This window comes from Neltuma alba, unplaced genomic scaffold, assembly GCF_004799145.2.
Source record: "Neltuma alba isolate B1F8T4 unplaced genomic scaffold, ASM479914v2 tig00010080_pilon, whole genome shotgun sequence".
NCBI lineage: Eukaryota > Viridiplantae > Streptophyta > Magnoliopsida > Fabales > Fabaceae > Neltuma > Neltuma alba.
The window spans coordinates 52,768-76,900 of record NW_021635039.1 but is presented as its reverse complement, the minus strand read 5'-3'; the positions used below and the strand labels follow the sequence as shown (position 1 = coordinate 76,900).

Below are 24,133 nucleotides of genomic sequence, written 5' to 3'. Positions count from 1 at the left end.
TCTTTTATTCTCTACTCTTTCTTTTGTCTTATAACAAAATGTTGAATTTCAAAATTTTAAATTAGAAATTACTACAAAAATTTATTATCATTTGCATTTCAAGTGTAATCTTTTTTTACTAGTATAGTAACCAATAATGATTTAAAATTTTAAAATTTAATAGTCATTTTTGGGGATTTTTTTTTAATAAAAAAAGCTCTAGGCTATTCAGGAACATACCAATTAATTAATTTCTAGTTTTGTTTAATGAAATTCATATTGATTGTTTAAACTAAGACATAAACAATATTTTTTTATGACAAGTTTTTTATTCATGCTAAAATAGAGAGGAACTATTTAGTGTTAATTTATGATCCTCTTCCCTCTGTTATTATAATAAATAATTTTTGGGTATATATTATTTCTCTTTATACTATACATTTATCATCTCTATTCTTTTTTTTTAACCATTTCTCATTTTTCTTACATTTAATTAATCATGTTAATATTATTGTATTTAGAGATAATGTACTTAAACATCCTGAAAACATTCACTAAGAAACACCTAGTACCTAGATGTGTTTTTTTTTTTTTGCTTTTATATTTTTGGAAAATTTTATTTCATAACATTTTTGTCGTAAATAATTATCAGCTTTTAAGTTTGACTCTTAAATATATTGATAAAATCACATAATTTAACAGTCAAACTTAATAATGAATAGCAATTAGGGTATTTTTGCTATTAAAATAAACCTTCATGATATATAAGAACAAATGTGAATACTTTCGGATGTGTAAGTGCCTTATCCCTTGCATTCATTATAAAATATAAATTGTTACGACAACCCTTCCTGTTATGTTTTTTTTTTTTCTGAATTAATTTTATCTAATTTTTTTAATAAATATTATTTAATTAATTGTCTCTTATAATTAAAAAGTAAAAACGGAGAGAGGGTTAGTTAATGCATTCACAGTTTAATCCGACGTGCCCTCCGGCATCCGGTCGCCACCATAAGTATCTTCTTGCCGATGAAAAGGACTGCAAAATATAGATGAACTTTCAAATTGGCCATTTTTAGATACTTGCTTTGTCCATGCCTGGGGATATCACGCGCCTCCCAAACGAAATTCTAGATCCTTCCACATCCTTCCTCAATCCGTGGGCGATCACCTTCTTTCTTCCCCATATATTATTCCCAGCCCAACCTTTCCTTTTGGTCCTCTGTTCATTCATTCTCAATTTAGATTTTTACTCCTTAAATTCTTCATCTTTCTCTAGCTCCTCGTTGCTCTTCTCTCTTCCCTTTTCAATTTTCAAGAAAAGTTGTATGTTGTTTTCAATCATGGCCTCCGAACCCGTTTTGTCAAAGATTTCTTCAGTGTTCGAAAGGATGGTGAGAAATAGAGACCTGACTCTGTTTCTCCCCTTGATCTTTGGCCTATCGAATGCTGCTTCAAGAAGAGAGGCTGAAGACTCGGGTCGGGAAAATGAGAGTGGAGAAAGTCCCCAGCATGAGAGAATCATCTTGATTAACCCCTTAACACAGGGTATGGTGGTGATCGATGGTGCTTCAAACCTCTAGGCTCTGTTTCGCGATTTGGGCAGTGGCAAGGGTGGGCAGCCGCCGGCTTCCAAAGAATCCATAGATGCTTTGCCAGATGTTAAAATTGATGAAGGTGATGAGGGAGAGTGTGTGATTTGCTTGGAACAGTGGGAAGCTGGTAGGATAGTGAAAGAGATGCCTTGTAAGCATAAATTTCATCCCGGTTGCGTAGAGAAGTGGCTGGGGATTCATGGATCTTGCCCAGTTTGCAGGTATGAAATGCCTATTGATGAAGAAGTTGGGAAAAGAGATGTCAAGAAGACGGGGAAGAGAGCAGCAGAAGGATTGGGAGAGTAGTTTGGGTTAGTTTCTCTTTCAATGGTGAAAGAAGAGGAAGTGAGAACTCTAATCAACCTCCTTCAAACGATTCCCATGATACTTCAAGTCCAAGGGCGATGCTGAGGTGGTAGATAGTTAGGGTGGAGATTTTGTAATGAGTTGTAAAGATCACAAGTGCACAAAATTCGACATAAAATAATGAAATTTTTAGTTTCCGTATTCTTTTGATCTCTTTTTAAAAATATTAATGTTGTTAGTAGGTTACATAGAGAATCATTGACCGTGCATCTCAAGCGTTGTTGAAAAATTCACGGAGTCCATTCTATTTGATTGGGATCCTAAGTGCTGAATTATGATGATACAGAACATTATTTAATATAACAGAAGCAAGAAGAAATATTTTTATTTTGATTTCAGATCGGAAACTGGTTCTCTTTCTTTGAGAATCTGCTTTCCTTGATATCTGCCTAACATGAGCAGGGTAGCCATTGGGTTTGTGCCAGGTGACTCTGAGAATGTTGAGCCGTCTATGATTCTTAGTCCCTTCACACCATAAACCTTGTAGTGTCTGTCAACCACTGATCCAATCCTGCAGCCTCCATGATAGTGATAGAAAGTTCTTACATTTTTCCTGCACAATTTTCTCAGATCATACTCAGTGGACGATGTCGCCTTTTTCTGGCTTCCCGTGCCAAAGAAAACTGCAATAGATTTAGACCTTGCAATTTTATACAGCAACTTAGTCATCTTCACACACTCCTCCATGTCCTTTTGACTTGCTAGATAATTGAATTTCACTGCAGGGTTCTGCCTAGGGTCTTTGTTCTTCAGTTCAAGTTTCCCTCTCGAGGAGGGGGAAGCTATTTTGGCAGCAACATTAACCCTTGTTGAATTAGCAGTTAGGGGTTGTATTGCTGCTTCAACTATAACTTTCATGTCATCGGCTATGCCCGCCACAAGTGGCGGATCCGGCAGCCATTTTCCTGGCTTAGTATTAACCAATATTGCTATGCAGGGGTTGTCCTGCATTCCCTGTCCTACCCCTTGTAAGTCAAGCACTGGTGGTATGTTGAACTTTTGTAGTTGTCGGTATGGTCCAATCCCACTTAGAAGCAGAAGTTGAGGACTGCCCAATGCCCCTGCCGTTAATATTACATCACCCCATGAAGTTGAGTTCTTAGGCATGTTGATGTAGGCTTCATGGGTTTCATTTAGGCTGCCAAGGCTCTGGATGAACCTTATGCCACGAGCTCTGCTTTCATTCTTGTTACCTGCAGCATTTCAATGGTTAGCAACTCAAGTTGAAAGTTCTTGGAGCTGAACTTATTGAATGATTCTACTGTTAATTACGTCATGACCAAAATGCCCATAAAAATGCGGTCGTAACATGTTATAAAATAATTGTAAATATTGCTGTTCACAAAAATAGGAAACTCTTGCTTTTTTATTAAAAAGAATGATAATAGTAATTGTGGTGTCGACTTTCAAGTTTCAATGAGGTGGATCAGGTTGACTTTTATTTGCGATTTACTGATGTCAACAACTTGCCACCAGCAGCTATGAAAATGAGTTTTTTCTTTCGTACCATTGGAATGAAAGATTATGCTTTTGACTGTTGCATTTAGAAGAACTTTCAGGGTCTTTGGGTTGGCAGCCCGTAGAAGGTTAGCAGAGGTGTGTCTTTTTCCAAATCCATCGAACACACTACCAGAAATCTTGGTTCCTTTGATGTGTTCCAAGCTATACCCATTATAAGGTAGAATCCCTGCTTCGAGAAGGCTGAACTCTGCTACAGACTGCCATGGAGAGAGAAACATTGGTGGAAAGACGACCTTAGATTCCACCCACTCGTATGCTTCTTTTACTTGTTTCTTGTCCCAACCAGCTTTACTAACATATTCTTCACTAGCTCTGCTGTAGATGCCTCCATTTATGGCTGATGAGCCTCCAAGTACTCTTCCTCGCACATTGCTCACGCCATCCTCGGATGTGAAGCTTTGTGCTACTGATGTGTATTCGTCTGTGTCCAGTAATGGGAAACCATAGTATCTCTTTTCAACCACTAGGGGATTCCCAAACGGTGAGCTGCCTCTCTCTACCAGAAGCACAGAGAATTTCTCAGACAAAGTTGCTGCTAATGGACAACCAGCAGTGCCTCCCCCGACAACAATGTAATCATAGTGCTTTCCTGCAACCTCTCTAACATCTGACGTCATTTGCCATTGTCTGCTACCTGCAATTTGTTTCAAGCTTTATATGTGAATGAAGATTAAGGATAGATGCATGCTGTTTGCAGAACGGACTAGTTAGTGGATAAATTTTGAGACAAAAACATTAAAAGGTTGCAATTTTAAGGTATAACCACGAGTTAATATCATACCTTGTTGAAATTCAAAAGGAAAAGGCAAAGCCAGGTCTGCGAACGAGATTAAAAGAAGTGTCAGAAGCTTGTGTGCAAGAGGAACTTGTGAAATCTCCATGTTTGTTAGGTTTGATTCTGCAGATGATAATGCGTTGGTTAGCAAGTAGGGAGGGTGACGGGCATGATTTATTTACCAATGTGGGCTATGCAAAATTATGAGCTTTCTCTAGGCTAGTGACAGCAATCGATTAAAGTAAGATAGGACCAAATGTTATTAAAATGCGCATGGTTTAAACTAATAATTCCATTCTTCCTTTGTTGGTGACAACCAGTGATGTAGTGGATATGATGTTTTCTCCTACCTTTAATTCTCTTTTGGAAGCGTGTTGAATATAGGTAGATGTTATTATTGCTATTGCTATGAGATAATAAGCATGCCCTGCCTAACCATCCGTTGGTACATATTAACATATGGGTAAAAGGTATAAAAGCAATTAGAAGCAAGATTACTTCATAACGGAATCCTATTGTGGGTTTGATGTTAGGTCACCAGCTCATTCTGGTACTCTTTTAAATGGATCATATATACACATAATGAGAAAGTGGGCAGGTAGGTGAATGAATTCTCAATTGTCTTGAGAGGAGAAGTAAAAGGTAATTTTCTTCTTAACTAGGCTGTTAAATTATAATTAGATAAAACATGGTTCTGTTGTCAAAAAATTGATATAAGAAAATAAACGTCAAATGGAGGAAACTAGGAAGAATAATAAGAAGGGGTGCCGCACCGCGTGTATTATAACTTTTTGTTGAAGACGATATACATTGAAATGTTCTTGTCATGATATATAATAGAATAATATACATAGTCTATGAAAAAATGATTTACTTCTGATAATAATGTTGCGGCATCTTTGAGAATATTACCAAAACCTATGTATTGAACTGCAATTCAAGTACATGGCCTTTGAGTCTGAGTCAGTGTCACTGTGATACTGGCTGTTCAAATCAAGCAATTCAGACAACTCAGGTTTCCTGGACCGGCTGCTGCATCTTTTCCTGATTGTTTGCTCTAGAAAATAACCATCAGAATCAGTGATTCTACTCCTTTTTCTCCCACAGGCTTGATTCTTTGAGTCGCCATTCAATTCTTTATCTTCTTCTGAGTGCACAGTCATCAATTGCAGTTCAACTGAAGTTCTGTTAGACTTATGAGGCTTCTCTTCCTCCTTTGTCCCTGAGCTTTCACAAGATGTCAAGGAACTGTCCAATGAACACATCGTCTCTCTGCTTTGCTTCCTCTCTCCTCCATCTTTCAAGCTCAAAACTCCAGTTTCTGTCAGTTCTGAGATGGGCGAACTTGGGCAGCCATTGTTGATTATTGAGACTAATTGAGAAAGCTCAGCTTTTGCATGTTCTGTACCAGCAGCAGAAGGGTTGTACCCTGCAAGTACTTCCCGAGCTTTTACTAGCACTGATTGCAAGTACTTCCCTTGAGCTTCAATCCGAAGCTGCAAATGTCTCTGCACCTGAAATTGAGAATTTCAATCCTTGATCAACATTTGCTGCTTGATCAACTAGAAATCATTTATTGGTAAGTTTATTGTATGTCTTGACTACCTCAATTTGTTCATAAAGCTTCCTCTGTACTTCCATTTGTAGTTGGAGAGCCTGAGCAATCTGCTGGCTTCTGATGAAAACAGCATTTGATCAGAGTAAACCTCTATAAAACATCATCTCCATTAAATCCATAAAACGTACAAAAAGTAAATCAATTTCTATTACACAGTCATCTGATTCTGGGTCCCCATAATGGTTTCTCTGCTGCAATGACCATCACTGCTTTGGGCTTCTCTATAATCTGCACCATAAGGGGTATGACGCAAAACTATCAAGCTTTCATCTTTTGAAATTTAAATCACAGGTTCAGGAAAGTCACCTTCTTGTTTATACAAGGCTTCTGGTTGAGGGCTTTTCCCAAGTCTGAATTTCTGTAACCAGAAACACAAACAAGCTTAGAACTGCTGATTTCCAGATTTATTGAAAGCAGAAGAGAGATACAATCATTACAAAAGGAGGAATTACCTGTAAGTGGCTCTTTAGGTGGTACAAGGTAAGTCCTGGAATCGCCATAACCCTCATAAGACCCTTCGGCGTTGCCTCTGCTCGTGCAATAAAAAATACAGACCATATTAACAATATCAACACAATAAAAGAAAATCATCAAGCTTCATTACACTGACTTTCAGCTCCTCCAAGCTGATTGACAGCATCAAGGAATCGTTGATGAAGCTCAGGAGTCCATTTAAGCCTTGGCTTGGCATCAGAGGAAAGAACCAAATGCATGCTTTGGTTTTGCGTATTTGGCCGATCCATTTTGCTAGTTTTGGAAGAGATCGCATAAATAAGAGTTCTGATCCTTTTTGGTATTTGCGTCAATATATGTGGAAGCTATAGTTCTTATTTATAAGTTGGAGTTGTTGTGCTGTCCTATGATCTCACTCTCATATCAGGAAACGTGTGGGTTTATGGGATGAGGGGATATATGCCATGAGCTGTGGCTATTCCACCCCCTCCGAACCTCTCATATCCCTTTTCGTATATCAAGTTTTCCCTTTTTTTAATTAGAAAAAAATTTCCCGTAGTCTTCCTTCTTTGACCTGAAAGGCGTGTTGTGTGGAGAATCTCTGATGCAGCAAAAACATACAAAGGGAGATGAGGAGAGAGAGAAAGCAAACACAGTTCAATTTTGGAGTCTTAAAAGGAGAGAAAAGAGGAAAAGTGTATGGCTTGTTTTTATCCTGCTGTTTTCCCACCTGCTCCCTCCCTCTCTCTCTCGCCGCGAGATCTTGATTCCCCACACGATATAAGGCAGGCCCACCATGATGAATAATGGGTGCAACTTTGTTCATGCTGCGAGAAGTTTTCGGGAAGAGAGGGGGGGGGGGGGGAATCAAAACTTGATGGGAATGCTGCTGTGTTAGTGTGGATATTCCTTTATGGTGAATGAAAGCGAAAACTAAAACGAATATTTCTCTTTTTTTTTCCTCTATCTCTTTCTTGCTTTGGATTTTTCTTTCCTTTCTTCTCATCTCTTTGATTTTCGTGTTGTTTTCTGAGAAGGTGGGGAGGTGTGGTGAGATTGGCAGATTCTTTTTGTTCCTTGTAAGGAAGAAGGAATCAAAGAATCTAGGATTAGATTTTTGGACCCAGAGACCCCATATCACTCTGTAAAGAAATATGCCAGGAGAAGAAGAAAAATAAAGAACTGATCAATCATACTTGGAGATTGAGATGAATCTCCAAGATTGACACTAATAGATAAAGATATGAAGTCCTAGCAATTCAGTTTTGATGGTTAAAATATTTTAACTTCTACAAAAATAAAAACATGTTATTGCCAAAGACTTGCATGTATCAGTGTTACTCATAACCGGATTGGGTGGCTTGAGATAAGTCAAAAATTTATTTCTAATTCACTGTCAAAACACTTCTAAATTTGGCTCAAATATATTTAAAAAGTTAGTTAAAAATCAACAAAATTAAAAAAGTCAAACCATCAAGAACCGGTAAAATATTAATTTTTTTATGTACTGTTGTTATAAACATATATAATTTAAGTTTCAAACATATTAATTATGACTGATTCAATTTTAGTTTGCTCACTGTCAAATCAATAAATTTTAAACTAATTAAGATATGCCCACGGGTCTAATTTAAGAATTTCTGACGTCCTCTGTTCTACTAACATATAATTTGTGGAAAGAGGAAACCTTAAAATTAGTGTTTTAATAGATGGAACGTAACGGTCACCAAATTGAAGATTATCTGAGCAAAGGAATCTCAACCTCCCAGTTCATTTAGGGGCCATCACTAGAGTAGAGTGCTTTTTCATGACATTACTAGGCACAAACACAATCAATGAGTAAGGTCCTTTATATATTTGCCTCTTGTTTAGTTGTTCTCCATCAATATATTAAGCTAAAAACATATATGCTATCTATATGACAGTCTGCAACAGAAAACGGGGGAAATTAAAAAAAAAAAAAGAACTAGAAATTGAAGTTTGCCACCCAATTGTAAATGGCTTGTAAGATTCTCTCTCTAATTGACCCTATGCTCTTAAGACACAGAGAAACAAAATAGCAAGTACTTCTTAGATCCTAAATATAAAGCCAATTTTATAGTGTAATTTACATTATAAAATGATTTTTGCATTTAGAACCAGAGGAATAGAATTTATTTGCTGCGGAAATAAAGCTAACGTCAACATTAGATGGAGTGCTTATGACCAAGCAAAAAGCTATGGGCCTGTTTGTTTTTGTTCTTTGTTTTCTTATTCTCAAAATAATTTTATAAAATTGTTTCTTAGAACAAGTTTTGAAAGCAAAACAAAAAAAAACAAAAAAATTTGTTTGGATAATAATTTTAAAAAATCATGTTTGAAAAAAAAATTAGAAAATCACACTTGGTAGGTAATAATTGTCACTGATGGTAATAGGTGGTGGATAGTAGGTGAGAAGAGAAGATTTCTCAAAAATTTTTAAAAGAAAAAATAAAAAACATGGACAAAAATAAAAAAATATTTACAAGTTGTTATGGTTTTTTATTTTTAAAAACATGACTGTTTCTTATTTTTTAAAACAATCAACTAAAAACAAATTATCTCAAGTTTTTTTTTCTGTTTTTAAAAACAAAAAATTATTTTCAAAATAAGAAATCAAACAAGCCTTATAGAATCGAAATACTGAGGCAGATGTTAGCCCAATCAATTGTAAATGCATCATAAGATCCTCTCTTTAATTGTACATTCTCTATGCTATTGAGTGGCACGGCAACAAAATAGTCCCTTTGTTTATTTTTATGAGGGACTGTTTTGGGATATGTCATGTTTCCTTTTTTAGGAGATATTTAGAGGCTGTCTCAATTTTTTTTTGGGTTGATTTCTCATTTTACCCATATCACTCATATGTATTTAATCCCCACACCACAAATTCAATCATTCCACAAAAATAGGAATGTTTCAAACAAAAATATTATTCTTTTCTTACTTTTTATTGTCTTCAATGAATTTTAACTAACATTTCCAATAGCATAATTTGATTAGTTGTTTCTTATAAAAAGAAATAGGAAGAATAACAAGTACAATTGAACCAAATGCTTGTGACTAGCTAGGCCATACGTTATAACTGATGGTATTGGCATAACTATTTCTGCTTAACCATATCAACGTAACCAAAGTGTCAAGGCAGATGTTAGTCTAATCAATTGTAAACACATTATAGGATTCCCTCTTTGATTGTCCTTTATGCTATTGAGTGGAATGGCAACAAAATAACAAAACCAGCGTAGTTGTTGGACCAAGTGTTTACGTTGTGACTCGGCCAAATGCTAAGTGATAGTCTAGGTATAACTCTATGATTTGATTTGATTTGGATTCTTCAAAGGACCTTGCCAAGGCAGGATGTTGGCCTACCTAACAGTAGTGATTGGGGTTAGGAAGAAATAAGGAATATACTAACGGTAATAATTGCCCATTTAGATGATAAAAATGAGTAACAAATTTTCTTACCATGCAGCACTTGTTGACGAGGAATGACAAAAGCTTTAATTGATACCATATACATAGTGGTTTGGCACTTTTCTTCGTAATGTAAAAGCAAATCTAGATGGCTCGTCCTGAACAAAAGTCCCGTAAAGCAACTATTCCAAAGGTAATGTTTTGGTTTAGTGCTAAGATCAATTTCTGAGAAAAAGAAAAGAAATTTACGCCACAAGAAAAAGAAGAGGAAGAAAAGGAAAAGAGAGCTATAATGGCCAACAACACAACGTAAAAGTCAATTTGGACTAAATCACTCTTCAAGTTTCTTGTCTTTCGGTCAAGAGGTTGATCACAGGAATCTAAATCCAATGATTGGTGCTCCAAAACACTGTCACCTCAGCACCACGGATTCCCATCTATTCAGCTAATCTGGTATGCGAATTACGAGTACAGTTTTACATTATTCAGAATGCTTACTTTCTTATTTAATACTTACGCTTCACTTATCTGCAATGAAATATCTTGATCATTTGCTTAATCATACGCCAGTTGTTAGTGAATGGAAAACAGCCAAAAAGAAATATATAGTTTGGTCTGAAAAAGATACGCACTTAATTGCCAGTAGTTTAACATTATCGCTAATACTAGATTGAGTTTTTAATATGTATAGACAATGATTAATAAATTTAGACATGGTGGGTCCGATTAAACGGGGAAAAAAAACAATAAGAAAGAAGATATAGTTCTTTCTGAGCAAGCATTCACTTCTATCTTGCATTACAATTCCATAATGGCAAGTTTAGCTTAGCTAGTTCACATTTCAAAGAAAGGAGTATTTGTTATTGACAAATTTGTACGTAGTGCATCTCAGATTTCTATATTCACAAAATGAACGCAGAGTGCCTCATATCTAATTATGACATGTGAGGCTCATACACAGACACTTTTTTCTTGTATCACTTTCTCTTTGAATGTATGCTCTACATTCACATTTCAAAGAAAGGAATATTTGTTATTGACAAATAGGGTCAATCTTGATCTCCGAAATTTTTCGGTTGGCTTGTTCAAATGAAAGAAAATAAGCCAATTTTGTATACAATTAAACTAGTTCAAATTTTCACCTCAAGGCCCATGGCCTTATGACCTAGTGGCATATAGGTTTTTCTATAAGTAGGAGTAATTTTAAGTCATTAGTGTTTGTCCTCTTAATTCCTAAGAAAATCATCAGAAAAATCAAAATCCTAACCAAAAAATATGTATGAAAGCATTTTCTCAAGATTCAAATGCTGCTGAAACCATGAAATGTCCAGAAGTGGTGGTGGGGTGGCTCGGAGTGTAAAGAAAGGAGAGAATTAATGTGGTAGCGTTCTCTTTAACAGCTTCTGTACTTGAAGGCTACTTTCTTGCTTTAAAATATTCCATAAGAGGTTAAGGAGATTCTAGGATGATGCCAATGGGACCCCTCCGTATTTTTTTCTTCCCCTTTGTAGGTTGGATCAGTAGAAGATCTAGCGAATCAAAAGTAATTTAAGCAAAGTTGGTTTGCCTCAATCAATTATTATTCTTTTGGTTGGGTCCCATTTAGGGGACTAAGGGGAGAGATCTCTCACAAATCCAAAAGCAGAGGAAGAAGATGAGAAGAATGTGGCCTCAGGAATCACAAAAAGGAGCTTCTCAACATCCCACTATGGGAATAATTGAAGTTTCTTCAAGAAATTACTTTGTCAAACATTGTCATTTACAGAAAATGACGTAAGCAATGTGTCACTTTGTGGTTGTAAGATAGCTCTTAGGGGTAAAAGATAGACTTCAAGGAGTAAATATCCCACCCAAAAGAGTAAAATCCATCCTACATTAATCATTCACTATATGACACTGTGAAATTGTTAATATGTCAGTAAAAATTGGTCCTACCATGACAAGGCTCAATGTACAGTCAGAGTCATTTTAACCATGACTCACTAAGCCATAGCCTGTTTGGATTGATTTTTGTAACTCCAAAAGGCAATTTGAAAACCCAAAAGCTAACTTAAATCCAACTGTTTGGATTGAGATTGGAGTTTGATGAACTTTTTCCCCAAGGCCAAGTTTAGGCCATGTTTTGAAACTTTTCATGAACTTATAAAAACTAAATGGTTATTCAAATTAACTTTTTTCATAAAAACATATCGAAACATAGATAACATTATACTAATGTCTTTAATCATATCCCTCCAATTTGCAAAATGTAATTGAGAAGAATCACTTTTACAAAGGTTAATCCAAATAAGAAGTTAAACTAATATAGTTAAGTAAAGAGTGTGGTATCTTGACAATCTATTATAGCTTTTGGTCTTCGGACAAGTAATCCAACAACAAATTTCTGTCATAATACTCTATTCAAGAATGATGCACAAATTTCAAAGTCACTTTATATAAGAAGTAAGAGAAGGTGTTTTCTTAAAAAATAAATACAAAATCATCCTGCTGTAAGAACTTTGTTGATGAACGTTTTGAAAGTAATACTTTTGTAAGTATTCTTTGAGTTCTGAAGCATGCCTTGGCTAGTAAGCTTATGGGACCCAATTAAAGTAAACATTTTGTAAAAAAAAAAAGGAAAAAAATAGACAAATTTTTTTTACAAAATACTACGCTAAGTTTTTCTCACAATTCAGAAAATGAATTTAAGATAGAACCTTTTTACAAGGCTATGACATAATTTTCCGAGGGACATATTCATGACAACTAGGAAACTTAGAAGTTAAACCTAATATCCCTAGGCCGATGAAATTCCATAATTGTAATAAAGTTGAAATCTTAAAAGGTACCAGAATAGCAAGTGGCAGGAAGGTAGAGAGACCTTGTTTAGCGTATGATATTTACTTGTGGTGGCTCTAACTAATTAATATGCCTTAAAAGGTTCCAAAGAAAAAGAGTATGATTATAAGAGAGAAATTCTATCATCATCATCGTCTTCTTCTTCTTCAAATTGTTCAAATAGCCCCACTGAAGCATCAAGAATTTTCAGAAAGAAGTATGCACACAATTATAGAGAGGACTTCAGAGAAATGGCCCACCAAGAATTACTGAACCAGAAAGCATCATGTGTGTGTGTGTGTGTTTATCCTTTGAGTGTGCCAAATAATTGAACTTGTTGTCCCACACAACTGAACTTGTACCCTCCAATGATAATGCAAATAGTTAGCCCTATGAGAGATGTTGAAGTTTGAACACAGGGAAGAACTTTTAATCTAGCATTCAAAAGTCAGCTGAATTACAAAATGTCACAGTTTTGCCCAAGACGAGTGTTTGATTCTGGAACCTTGATGAGGTACAACATCTTTGTCCAGGCATCCAAGGTTTTATCATGACCAGAGACAGACTGAAGAGACAAAATAGAATCACATCGGATTATTCTCCTGTACAATTCAGGTAAAAGCAAGAGTACAACAAAAGAATTTAACAGTTAATTCATTTTAGTTAGTGGGAAAAAAAGCCACAGAAAATTGTACAAGGCGTTGTAAACGAATATAGCATTTAGGTAACAAGATATTTATCCGGTCTTTAAGATAACTAACTAATTTAAAGAGATTGAGGAAATTAGTTAAGTTGATTATTTGTAGCAAATATATTGACTTTCCTAAATTATACTTCGTTGGAACTACCTCTTAGTGGGAACCTTTATAAGGATATCTTGAAGAAAAGAATTATAAATTTGGGAGACAAATTGGATTAAAATATTATATTTAGGACCAAATTTAATTCCCTACAAGCTATTATATGAAGGACCAGAGTTAGTATTATCTAATGATCCATTTAATCATCACTTTGTTTTTAAATATCACACCAATTAATTCAAATTTACTAACCAAACGGGTCACTAAACCAATCAAGCCAGTGGGTCAAATTGGAGTAAACCTGCAATCAAACCGATTAGAAATTAAAAATACATAATTTTTTTTCATATCATCCAAGGACTAAATATCAATATTCATTGCCTTGAATCACTAACAAAATAATCAATACTCACAATTTCTTTCAACCTTCTTTATAATTCATTTGACAAATTAACATCATAGTATCAAACTACCAAAATCACTAAATATTAATCCTAGCATAATATCAAAATTAAATATATGGTTATATTAATGATAACAAAATATTTATACTTGCAATCCTTTAATCACTAAACTAGTAATTATCAATAGTTTTTGTATCAAAATAGTTTTTTTGTTAATAAAAAACAAAGAGAGAGAGGTAAGTGGGTTAACCCACCAAACTGAGCAGGTTAACTAGGTTGCTCTCGAGTCGATCCACCAAGTCACTTGGGTAAAAGTTTTTCGATTTGTTGGGATTGATTGGAGTGGCTAGGGGTCCAACCCAGTCAATCTGATCCAGTTTTTAATATAGTGGTAATTACATAAATTATATATGATGACATAAAGCATGGAGAGTTGAAATATTATGTCTTTTAGAAAGCTAATGTACGTAGGAGTAATAAAACTAGAATAACGAGACTACAAGGTACTATTCCTACCGTGTGTAATATAAGAAGTAATTAGGGAGTTGAATTATTGATTCTAAATATAAGATTTCAATCTAATTTGTCTTCTATATTTATTTCTTTTTCCCAAACTAAGTTACCTAACTTATAAGTTTATATGCACTATAATGTTATATGGAGTATTTTAGAAATATTAGATTATGTTTGTTATAATTAACTAATTTATCTTTTGTTAGTTTACTCAAATTAACTAAGTATCTCATATTAATGTGCCAAGGGAGCTAATTTTTTGTCCAATAATAGATTTGTACTTTTCTTTTCACCTTTATCTAGCTTTCTTTTCCTTTAATTTTTCTTTTTCTTTAAGTTTTCATTTAAAGCTTTTGTTTGTTACATGTTTTGAAGTCTTTAGATTCGATTCGGTCCATTTTTTTCCCCCTATCTTTATTTTCTTGGCCGGCCAACCACAGGTAATCTTATAAAACAAGGAATGTGAATACAAGTTAAGGGTAATAAGTATATAATATATTATGTCAAGAGTTATTAATGTCAATATTTAATATGAAATATAGAGTTAATATGTATTTTTATGTTGGAAGTATTTCCAAAAAAAATTATTACCACCCTAAAAAAGTTATAAAACAATGTAGTTGTTGTGAAAGTGAGAAAATTAGAGTACAAGAAAGAAAATAGAAACCCAAGAAATTGGGGGAGAAAGCTAGAAAGAAATTCTCATTCACTTGTGAGTACAACTACCTTGTACATTGCCTCTATTTATAAGTCCTTCACTATTAGATCCCAACCCTAATGTTACAGTGGAATAAAGAAGAATATAATGGCATTAACCATAAGAAACTCCTCCCAGGTCATTTCTTGGGAGGGTTATGGGTTTAGGACATCCACATATGCAATGTTTATAATACTCCCCCTTAAATGTCCATAACAGATATTGTTCATCATTAAAACCTTACTGGGAAAAACCCATTAGGACAAAAACCTAGTAAAGACAAAAGAGTACACAATATTTAGATCCATGTCAAGGCTGCCTCATTAAAAATCTTTTTAGGATAAAACCTTGAAAAGGAAAAAAGTACAGTAAGTACTTGCTACTTACTCCCCTTGATGACAACATCACTTTATGTCCTTAGGTCTGCACATTCGAGTACCATATACTAACTTCTCAAATGTTTTAGTTGGTAGTGTCTTGATAAATAAATCTATAAGGTTGTCACAACATATATATCACTACTTTTCAAAAGATCATGAGTGAAAAAGAACTTTAAAGAAATATGTTTTATTCTGTCTTCTTTTATATACCCTTCTTTCAATTGAAATATGCATGCTGTATTATCTTCATATAACACTATTGGGATCTTTTATTCTATAAATAGACTAGAAGTTTTTTGACTATGCTGAATCACTGACATCCAAACACATTCTTGAATTGCCTTATGAATTGCAATTATTTCTGCTTGATTTAATAAGATAGCTGATAATGCTTGTTTTATTGAATGCTAAGACATAGTCACACCCCCACAAATAAATAAATATCTTGTCTAAGACTTGCCTTTATATAGATTTGACAAAAATCCTGCATCTACATAGAACATTAATTATTCTAATTCATTGCAATAAAATAATCTCATATCAATTGTCCTTTGAAGATATGAAAATATATGCTTAATTCCATTCCAATGCCTTCTAGTTGGAGAAGAACTAAATCTAGCCAATAAATTTACAGCAAATACAATGTCAGGTTGTGTTGAGTTGGCAAGATACATTAGTGTACTTATAGCACTAAGATATAGTACTTTGGGACTAAGAAGTTCTTCCTTGTCCTCTTAAGGGCGAAAAGGATCTTTATCGTAATCAAGCGATCTCACAACCATTAGAATAGTTAATGGATATGATTTGTCCATATAAAATCACTTTAATATTTTTTCAATATAAGTTGATTGATCAAGAAGAATTTCATTTGCTAGGTGTTTAACTTGTAATCCATGACAAAACTTTGTTCTTTCAAGATCTTTTATTTCAAATTCTCTCTTTAAACAATCAACTACTTTTGGAAGCTCTTCAAGAGTTCCAATTATATTTAAAACATCCAAATAAGTAGTGACTATGATAAACTCACCATTTCTTGTCATAAAAACACATAGGCAAATTGTATAGTTTTTATAACCTTTTTTCAATAAATATTCACTAAGTTGGTTACACCACATTCTTCCATATTGTTTCAATCCATAGAAGCATTTAAGCAAATAAATTGCATAATTTTCTAAAGAATTTTTATATGCTCTACCAATTTATATTCTTCTGGGATTTTCATATAAATTTCAATATCTAAAGTAACTATATCCATTAGATGCATATCAAGCCTTTTGTACACTACCGGACTAATTAAATATCTCAAACTGATAGCATCCACGGTAAGAGAGTATGTTTCTTCATAATCAATGTCAAGTCTTTTGAAAACCCTTGTACTAGAAGTCTTGTCTTATATCTAAAGACCCATATATACCCAATTGGTTTCAGACTATTTGGTATTTAGACTACAGGTCCAAAAATATCACGTTTTGAAAGTGAATTTAACTCTACTTGAATTGCGTCATTCCATTTTAGCTAATCATCTCTATGTCTATATTCTTCAGCTGACCTATATTCAAGCTTCTCACTTCGATTAATTAATCCAATAGCAACATTATAAGAAAAATTGTTATCGATAATTATATTTTCTCAGTTCTATCTTTTTCCTGTAGTAACATAACTTATCACAATCTCTTCATTATTTCAGGTACATGGGCCTCTTCTAGGATCTTTTAATTAGTCATGTCTTGGTCCTCTTCTATAAGATCTACATCCTCAATTTAAGCATCACGACTATCGTGATTATTTGCCCCCTTTTTTCTTTCTTGCAGTTTTATCTTTGGAATCAATTAGTCTATCTTGCTTCAGGCATGGCTTGGTTTCATTCGCACTTTCTAGCTGTCTTGCTAAGGCATCAATTCTAATTAGAGCATTTTCAGCTAGAATGTAAGATTGGAAATTCTCTTAGGGTCAGTAAATACATTTGGCAGGTGATTTACAATATTTTACAAGTAAATTATTTTTTGAACACTTCAAAATCACATTGTTGTATGCGAGGATCTAGATAAGGTAATGAAATATTTTCCATGTGATTTCTTCATCTAGCTATTTAATAGCAGTCATCAAAATGTGCCAAAAACAAATCTCTTATTAAACATTCTAAATACTTGATTATAGGAGGAGATTCATAGCCAATATATATGCACAACCTTCTTTGAGGCCCTATCTTTGTGAATTGTGGTACTAATAGGAACTAATATTCTATATCCAAAGATTCCAAGATGAGAAATATTTGGAAGGCAATTGTAACGAGGAGAATTCATGATAACTTGTTAGCTTGAGGTATATAATTGCCGCTGCATGTAAAATTGCATGTCCCCAAGCTAAAATGGAAAGTTTTGTTCTCAATAGCATTTGTCTAGCTATTAATTGGAGGCATTTAATGAATGATTCTGCTAGGCCATTTTGAGTGTGAACATATAAGCAACTGATTTTTCTACTATTATTCCAATTGCCATGCAATAATTATTAAAAATTTGAGATGAAAATGTACTAGCATTATCAAGATGAATTGTCTTAATTGCATAATCTAGAAACTGTGCTCTTAATCAAATTATTTAAGTAAGTAATATGGCAATTACATGTTGATAACATTTAGGCCTGAATTAGCTAGCCCTAAAAATCAATAGAATATTTTTGAATAAGGACACACGGCATGATCTGAATGTATAGAGCATTTGATGGCAACCAAGTGGCCTCTTAGGTGACCAAATCACATGCCAAAATGGAGGGTGAAGAGGTCATATTTTTTCTCTATAAATACCCCCTAAAATATTCAAAATTTAGTTAAATTGGGAAAACCTTGGGGAGGTGCTGCCAAACTCAAAAGTTAAGGCTAAAAGTGAGCCTTAGACAATGCATTTGGAGGAGGAAACATCAAGCTTTGATCAAGGATTCATCGAGGTATGTTTAAGCTTTATTATGGTTAAGGTTCAAGCTTGTTTTAGTTAGAGATTTGAGTTGTTTTCCAAGGTTAGGTTGCTGTCTATTTTTGGTTAGAATGAGTATGCATTAGGGAAGGATAAAAGCCTTGAAAATGAGTTAAAATTATCATGTTTAAGTGGTGTTTGGATTGATTTTTAGAAGGAAACCAACCTAGGGATTTTGTGTATTTAATTCAGCCAACATGTGTTTTTGGGGTAGGAGTTTGTTTTGCTGTGATTTGATGATTCCAATGAGTTTGAAAGGTGCTTTTATGTAGGGGAACGCTAAGGAAAAATGTTTAAAATCATTGGAATCAAAAATAAAATCTTTGAAAAATATACTACCCCTATTTTGCCAAGATGAAATGAAAGGGAGGAAGTGTGATTTTGATAAATTTGAATTGATATCTGGATTCTACATGAAAAGGAACCCTAAGATGACTGAACCCTAGGATGAGTTTTTCAATGTTTTAAGGCTTCCATGATGCTTAAAATGAGCAATGGTGTAGAGAAAACCAAAAGGAACAAGTGTTGGAAGCTTTAAAACAAAGTTGTAAATTTTTGGGTCAAAACCCTCTTTGGTTCGGTCAAGGGTAGCTGAAAGAAGGAGATTTATTTTCCTAGATCTAAGCACATATTTGGAATGTACATTAAAAACCATGTAGGAATAAGTCAAGAAGTGATTTTTAGGGTTAAAAAGAAACAAGTCCAAAAATGGTGAACAAAGGAGGGAGCTTTATGGATCAAGAATCATTTTTTATTTATGTTCTTGTTTTTTTCTTGGTTGGTTAATGATTCTTGCTACCCTTTTTGATAGATTGCATTGTTAGGGTTTGATATTTGTGAAGGAAAAGAGGAGAAGGAAAGAAAGCTAAAGCTTTTGGAGTAAGGTAGCAAGTTAAACCTAGCTACTAATACTAACTTAGCATTATTGATTATTGCATGATTAATTGCTATTATGTGGTTGGACTTTCTTGATTATAATGTGGCTGCTCTTTGTACTTTCTTGCTTTGGCCTTTGCATGTTTGAATTTGCCAAATGATAAGCATGCTAGTTCACCAATAGTAGTTAATATAATTGTGCATGCTGATGATGTTTGTTGGTGCTATAGTTGGTTAATTTGCTATTGGGATTTCAATGAAATCTCATTCCCTAAATGTAATCTAACATTTTAGGGCCTGAATCCTCTAAGAGAAAGCTGTAGATTGAAGGTTAAATTTGTGGGGTTTAGCCACAAAAATTTGTGAACTCATTTTGGTTATGTACATATTATACTAACAGTGCTGTAAGCACACTGACACTGTCTGGTTCATGTGACTTTTTGATTATGCTCCTGAATGCATCTAGTCACGAAATTTGGCATGATGAAAGATAACGTCCTAAGCTTCAATTTTATAGCTAATACGTTAAAAATGGACCAGTATACGATTTTTAATGATTTTTCAAAGTTAAAGATCAGAATCTGGGAAAAAGGGTTTTTGGCAAATGGACAGTGTTGTATTTCTCAAAAACCTGATGCTTTTTCATAAGGAATTGGATAATGAGATTATTTTTCCTTGAAAGAGGACTTAAAGATCTTTAAGTATAATTTTGAACCACCCCAATTGGATTTTTGTAGAATAAGTTATGAATTTTTGAAGTTGGGCCAGAAAAACTGAATTTTTACCCGATGAACAGTAAAATCCAAAATTTAGCGTTTTTGTGGTAAAAAGTGAGCCCAAGACCATCTAATGTGGTCTAAAATGGTTTTGAAAGGAACCTAAGTCAATATAATAGTAAGGTCTGACAATAATTATGTTAAAAATCAAAGAAAAGGGGGATTTAAGGCTAAGTGTTCGTGTTCAAGCTTAATTGGTTGTTAATGTGGCTTAAAATTATACTTGAATTGATAGTTTTATGGAGAAGAATCAAGGAGAACACTAACCTCTTGAGGAGGCCGAATTATATCAAGTAAAAGAGGTAGCATTGAATCTATAATTTGATTATTTTTCTTTCTTGCTTAATGTGTTTATGTTGCTTGCTTTGTGTTGATTGTATTATGTTATGGTAATAGTTGATTTTATGATGCTTGATATGTTTTGGCCAAATGCATAATGATATGCCAACATGATTATGAGCTTGTTTTATTTCATGGCATAATGCATGACATAATGATTTGAGAATGTTTTGGAGTATTGTAACATAATGCATTATGCAAAGCTTGATTAACATGATGATTATAATTCATTGCTACTGAGATTTCTATGAAATCTCATTCCTTTATATTCCAATATTCACCAACTAGGGGTTGGATCAAACCAGGAGAAAGAAAAGGAATTCACATTGGAAGAAGATTGAGCTTGATGCCATTAAGGTCTTGTTATGCAATTTATTATGTATTGTTATGTATTATTGTGAATTGTGCTAGAATATTGTATTAATGATACTTTACATGTGAGCATTTGATTAAGAAATTATGTTCAAGCATGTGTTATGTGATTGGAAAAGTGATGTGGAAGGAAAAGAAAAGAGAAACCAAAGAGTGCATTAAAAAGGAGATAAAGGTTGACTTTTTAAAGGCCCAGGTTTGACCAATAAAATTTTGTGGAATTAGATGATTTTGGATCTAAAACTCAAACTTATAGATCTTGTTTTTAGCTTTAAAACAAGTGGCATTTTATTAAATTTGGAGTTTTGTACAAAAAGTTATGCCCTTCCAAAGTTAGGCATAAATCTTAAAAAAATTAAAAAATAACCAAATAAACAGTGCCACTTTGAACGAAATCTGGGATTAATGCATGAGTTCTGGAAGCCAGTGAGTATTTTTTCTTTAAAAAGCATATCAAGAGCTTTTCATAGAATTTAGAACCATCTGATTTTGATATTTCTAGAATTAGTTATAAATTTTCAAAATGGCCTTTGTAAGGGTTACAATGAATAGTAACTTGAATTTAAGGAATTTAAAGTTTAAATTTTGCCAACTTAAGGCCATAACAAATGATCCAAAATAGTTCCAATTGAGATAAAATTAGGTGTAAAAAGGAGGTGTGACATTTTTAGTATCAGAGCAAAGGTTCTGGCAAATGTGCAATGCTTTCTAATTATGTGTTAAGTAGTTATGGATTAAAAGTTTTGATTGCTGTTTGATGAATGCCATGCTAGTAGTGCATTGTGTGGTACTATATGGCATTAAGTTGTATTGTGTTGCTTGAATTATATTGTTTGTTTGGTTTGCTGTTTATAAAGAAAGGGCAGAAGTTAGAAAATATGGCATGCTGTGAAAGCGATTGCTTAGTGGAAGTTGTTAGCTAGAGGATGCTTGGGGAGCCATACCCAGAAGGGTATCACCCTCTGGTAAAAAATCCCAATGATTCTACTCCCCCATCAGGATACTACCAATTCTCTATTGAGATAGAGGATATTCATTCTAGAGTTAGCTCTAACAAAATAATAGAGCTACAGTAGGATAAGGTAGGGTCCTATACACGGCCAACAACAAATATACAGCCAACATTTTGTTCCTAACCAGTACCTAGACCATGGAATTTTGATGGTGAGGCAAGTCCTAGTAGAATACTACCTCCAAAGAAGAGGTCATTATCAGTACCCAGAGAGTTTAACACGATAGATGATCTGGTTAAGGAATTTAACCATTTAGGTAGGTACGTCAAGAGGAATAAGGATCAATATGTTACAATCTACCTTAACTTCTTTTATCGGGTTAGGTGGTGTATACGCCAGTTAACAAGGAAAGCTAGACCCTAGATGCAGACATACGGGGCCTGATATTGCTATTTACTCTGCCAAATATATGGATCTGGGAGGAATCCATACCATCCATCTGTGACAGAATGGACGGATATACTTTTGAGCAGATGCTAGATGTCTTGAAAGATTCTGTTACTTCTAACTTCCATTTTATTGGATAGTTTTAGATAGTTGCAGTAGTCGAGCTACTTTTAATATGTCTGGTTGTAACTAGTAGAACTACACTGTTGTTTTATATATGAAAGGGTTATGTATAAAAGTAAAGGCTATATAGTAATGTTGTTCCTTTTGAGGTTAAAAGAGAGTAACAAGTATGGCAAGGACAAGACACGATGCACAAAGAGAGGAAGAATAGAACAGACCCCTATTGACCTAATGCAAATAATAATGAACTGATTAAAGGAAAAACAAAAAATAACATTAAAGTTACAAGTAACCCAAGTTCGATGGGAATAAGAAAGGAATGCTGTGATAACAGTAGTAACAGTAGCTATATTGCAGTTACAATAACCTAGGTAAGGAGTTGCCAAGATAGCTCAACCAATCTAACCCTAACCCGAGGAACTGATAGTAGAGCAAGCAAGGCCTGCAAGGGAATCGAATGACTTGTAACAGTGGATTATGTGCTTTTACTAGCCTAATCCACTAATATTTGAGGGCACATTAGATGTGCAAATAGCTGAAGGTTGGATTACTCAGTTAGGAAAAAAAATCTTTAGAGTGATAGATCACCCACCTGAGACTAAAGTATAGGTGACAATTTATAAGCTAGAAGGGAAGCTGATAGGTGGTAAAAGAACACGAAGGTAATCTTCTAAGTTGATGAAACCCCAATCACTTGGGAATCTTTTAAGGATCAATTCTTCCAGAGATAATTCCTGAGATCAGTACGGGATGAGAAGGAAGCTAAATTCCTTACTATAAGGCAAGTGGAAGATGAACCTTTTGATGAATATTTGGTGAGATACAATAAGTTATCTCAGTGCTCCATCTATCTGCAACATATGAATGACGAACGGTGGTTCACAAAAAAAATAATTAGGTGACTAAGATCAGAATTGAGAGAAAAGGTAGCCTTGAGACAAATTGAAAATTTCAATAAAGCAGTAGGAACTTGTTGAATCACCAAGAGTAGTTAGAATTGTGATGGACGTACCAGAATAATGTCGAGAGTCGAGAAACCTAAGGTGAGGACGATGATAGAGGGAGCTTCCTGTAGTAATAGGAAGAAAAATTTCAATTTTAGCAATAATCCAAGAGGGGCATGTGTCAAGTGAAACGTCCTTACTTTTATCCCTCAGAGTGTGTGTCATATATAATATCCTTATTTTTATATCTAGAATTTAATTAAATTTATAAATAAATATATTTTAGTATTAAGTTAATAAACATTTGGATATAGGCAAATTATTATTATTATTATTAATCATGTTTTTGTGTGTGTGTGTGTGTGTCAATGTGTGTGTGTGGGTGATATTCTAGAAGAGTAGAGCATGGTATAGAAGTCCCACATTGACTAAACACTCGAGTAAAGGAGCTAGAGGAGCCTATATATAGGATGTAGTGTGTGGAGCTTAAAGTAAGTAAATAATTTTCACATATATCTAAGGTTTAGAAAAGTGCTAGTTGTGAGTTTATTAACTGTTGGATCGGACTAAAATTTGGTTAGCCCATTTGGGACATCCAAATCATCAATTTCAACAGTTAGATTGTCAGTTTGATCTCTGAGTGACAAGTTATTAGGTATGTTTCCAACTTATTTTTTAGATTTAGTATATAGAGTCCTAAATAGTAAATTAGCATTTTTAAGTTTGTTCATCGTAAGATTGAGCCATAATTTGGAAGATAGTATCATGATAGATAGTTAATTAAATTCAATGGTTAGATCAATGGTTTAATTTCTGTAGTGAGAATAACCTAGCTCGTATTAAATCTATTTATCTAAGTCCTTTGAAGATGGAACATAAGTTATAAATTGGGATTTTTCTATTTACGTTATGAATTTGATGATTATAATGATATAATCTATAATTAAAGGACATTTAAGTAAGAAAGATTTAGGATTCGAG

The 24,133-nt window shown here is 34.0% G+C and overlaps 2 protein-coding genes and 1 pseudogene across 4 annotated transcripts; 1 reads left to right on the top strand and 2 right to left on the bottom strand.

Moving 5' to 3' along the window:
* The first annotated feature begins 1,114 nt into the window (after positions 1 to 1,114).
* Positions 1,115 to 2,081, top strand: LOC114754100 (E3 ubiquitin-protein ligase MPSR1-like; annotated as a pseudogene).
* Positions 2,047 to 4,513, bottom strand: LOC114754099 (protein HOTHEAD-like). Its single transcript, XM_028942845.1, has 3 exons — positions 4,243 to 4,513; positions 3,448 to 4,095; positions 2,047 to 3,133 (listed from the first exon to the last, which is right to left on the bottom strand). Exons 1-3 carry the CDS (start codon positions 4,340 to 4,342, stop codon positions 2,265 to 2,267), a joined length of 1,617 nt encoding a protein of 538 aa, XP_028798678.1. The 5' UTR covers positions 4,343 to 4,513; the 3' UTR covers positions 2,047 to 2,264.
* A 466-nt stretch (positions 4,514 to 4,979) lies between these two features.
* On the bottom strand, positions 4,980 to 6,762 carry LOC114754102 (myb family transcription factor PHL8-like). 3 transcript variants are annotated; one of them, XM_028942849.1, is made up of 6 exons: positions 6,465 to 6,762; positions 6,307 to 6,383; positions 6,161 to 6,212; positions 6,007 to 6,082; positions 5,842 to 5,908; positions 4,980 to 5,750 (listed from the first exon to the last, which is right to left on the bottom strand). In XM_028942849.1, the coding sequence occupies exons 1-6, from the start codon at positions 6,595 to 6,597 to the stop codon at positions 5,145 to 5,147; spliced, it is 1,011 nt and encodes a 336-aa protein (XP_028798682.1). In that variant the 5' UTR covers positions 6,598 to 6,762; the 3' UTR covers positions 4,980 to 5,144. The 3 variants fall into 3 exon arrangements, with proteins under 3 accessions (XP_028798682.1, XP_028798679.1, XP_028798681.1); XM_028942846.1 differs by having other exon boundaries at positions 5,842 to 5,911; positions 6,465 to 6,761; XM_028942848.1 differs by having other exon boundaries at positions 5,842 to 5,911; positions 6,007 to 6,084; positions 6,166 to 6,212; positions 6,465 to 6,761.
* Between the last annotated feature and the right edge of the window lie 17,371 nt (positions 6,763 to 24,133).